The sequence below is a fragment of the Colobus angolensis genome, unplaced genomic scaffold (genome assembly GCF_000951035.1).
Source record: "Colobus angolensis palliatus isolate OR3802 unplaced genomic scaffold, Cang.pa_1.0 Scaffold19, whole genome shotgun sequence".
NCBI lineage: Eukaryota > Metazoa > Chordata > Mammalia > Primates > Cercopithecidae > Colobus > Colobus angolensis.
In genome coordinates, this window is record NW_012115043.1 from 4361360 (window position 1) to 4362929 (window position 1570).

General features: G+C 43.3%; 1 protein-coding gene across 1 annotated transcript; it reads left to right on the forward strand.

The window, feature by feature from the left end:
• Positions 1-300: 300 nt before the first annotated feature.
• Positions 301-932, forward strand: LOC105510524 (myosin light polypeptide 6-like). The gene has a single exon (XM_011940359.1). The coding sequence runs from the start codon at positions 339-341 to the stop codon at positions 792-794; it is 456 nt and encodes a 151-aa protein (XP_011795749.1). The 5' UTR covers positions 301-338; the 3' UTR covers positions 795-932.
• The last annotated feature ends 638 nt before the right edge of the window (positions 933-1570 follow it).

Genomic DNA, 1570 nt, shown 5'->3' on the forward strand with positions numbered 1-1570 from the left:
TGGTGGGAAGACGGACAAAGCTGTGTCCCTCACATTAAGCAACATGAAGTCCTAGAGGAGGAGTATACCATACAGGCCAGCATGTTAGACATGCTTGTACTTTTTTTCAAAACACACACACACTATATCTCTATCTGTATCTGTATATGTATCTCTATCTAGATCCTCATTTGTCTCTGCATCTGCAGCTGTATTTGTATCCAAGGCCACATCCATATATATCCAGAATCTATATCTACGTCAATAGAGCTACCACTTACCCAGTATCAAAGCATCAGTTTAAGAATAGAAGCTGGCCATTACTGCAGGAAAAGGTCCCGCAGAGCTGAGCAGTCAAGATGTGTGACTTCACCGAAGACCAGACCGCAGAGTTCAAGGAGGTCTTCCAGCTGTTTGACCGAGCAGGTGATGGCAAGATCCTGTACAGCCAGTGTGGGGACGTGATGAGGGCCCTGGGCCAGAATCCTACCAACGCCGAGGTGCTCAAGGTCCTGGGGAACCCCAAGAGTGATGAGATGAATGTGAAGGTGCTGTACTTTGAGCACTTTCTGCCCATGCTGCAGACAGTGGCCAAGAACAAGGACCAGGGCACCTATGAGGATTATGTCGAAGGACTTCGGGTGTTTGACAAGGAAGGAAATGGCACCGTCACGGGTGCTGAAATCTGGCATGTTCTTGTCACAATGAGTGAGAGGATGACCGAGGAAGAAGTAGAGATGCTGCTGGCAGGGCACGAGGACAGCAATGGTTGTATCAACTATGCAGAGCTCGTCCGCATGGTGCTGAATGGCTGAGGACCCTCCCAGTCTCCCGACTCCGTGCCTTTCCCTGTGTGAATTTTGTATCTAGCCTGAAGTTTCCCTAGGCTCTCTTGTCTCAACACCTTTCCCATCTTGTCTCTCGTGGATGATGTTTGCCGTCAGCATTCACCAAATAAACTTGCTCTCTGGGCCTTCGGGAAAAAAAAGAAGAAGAATAGAAGCTTTAGTGCCAAAAAGGTAAAATAGACTTGTCCTTCAGTATCCATGGGGGATTGGTTCCAGGACCCCCATGCATACGAAAATCCACAGATGCTCAGGTCCTTATATAAAATGGTATATTATTTGCATATAACCTACACACATCCTCTCATATACTTTAAATTATCTCTAGATTACTTATAATACCTAATACAATGTAAAGTTATGTATACAGTTGTTATACTGTGTTATTCATGGAACAATGACAAGAAAATAGATTTTTACATGTGGAGTACAGACATAACCATCCTTTTTTTTTTTTTCCAAATATTTTCAACCCATGGATAGGGAGAACTGATGGTAAAGTGAAGGCTGAAACCAGCCCCTAGTGGCAAAGCATGGAAACAGAAAACTTCACAGCAGAGACCATTCTGTCACTTCCCATCGACATCCTACTGAAAGTTTCCTTAATAAAAATATTCCCCCTCATAATACTTGATTTACCCGAACAACAACAACAAAATACTTTCAGTAAGGTTATGACAAAAAAATTAATTTTCCTAAATATGTTTTCTTATACAGTTGGGGTGTTTCATGTATATCTGTGGGTT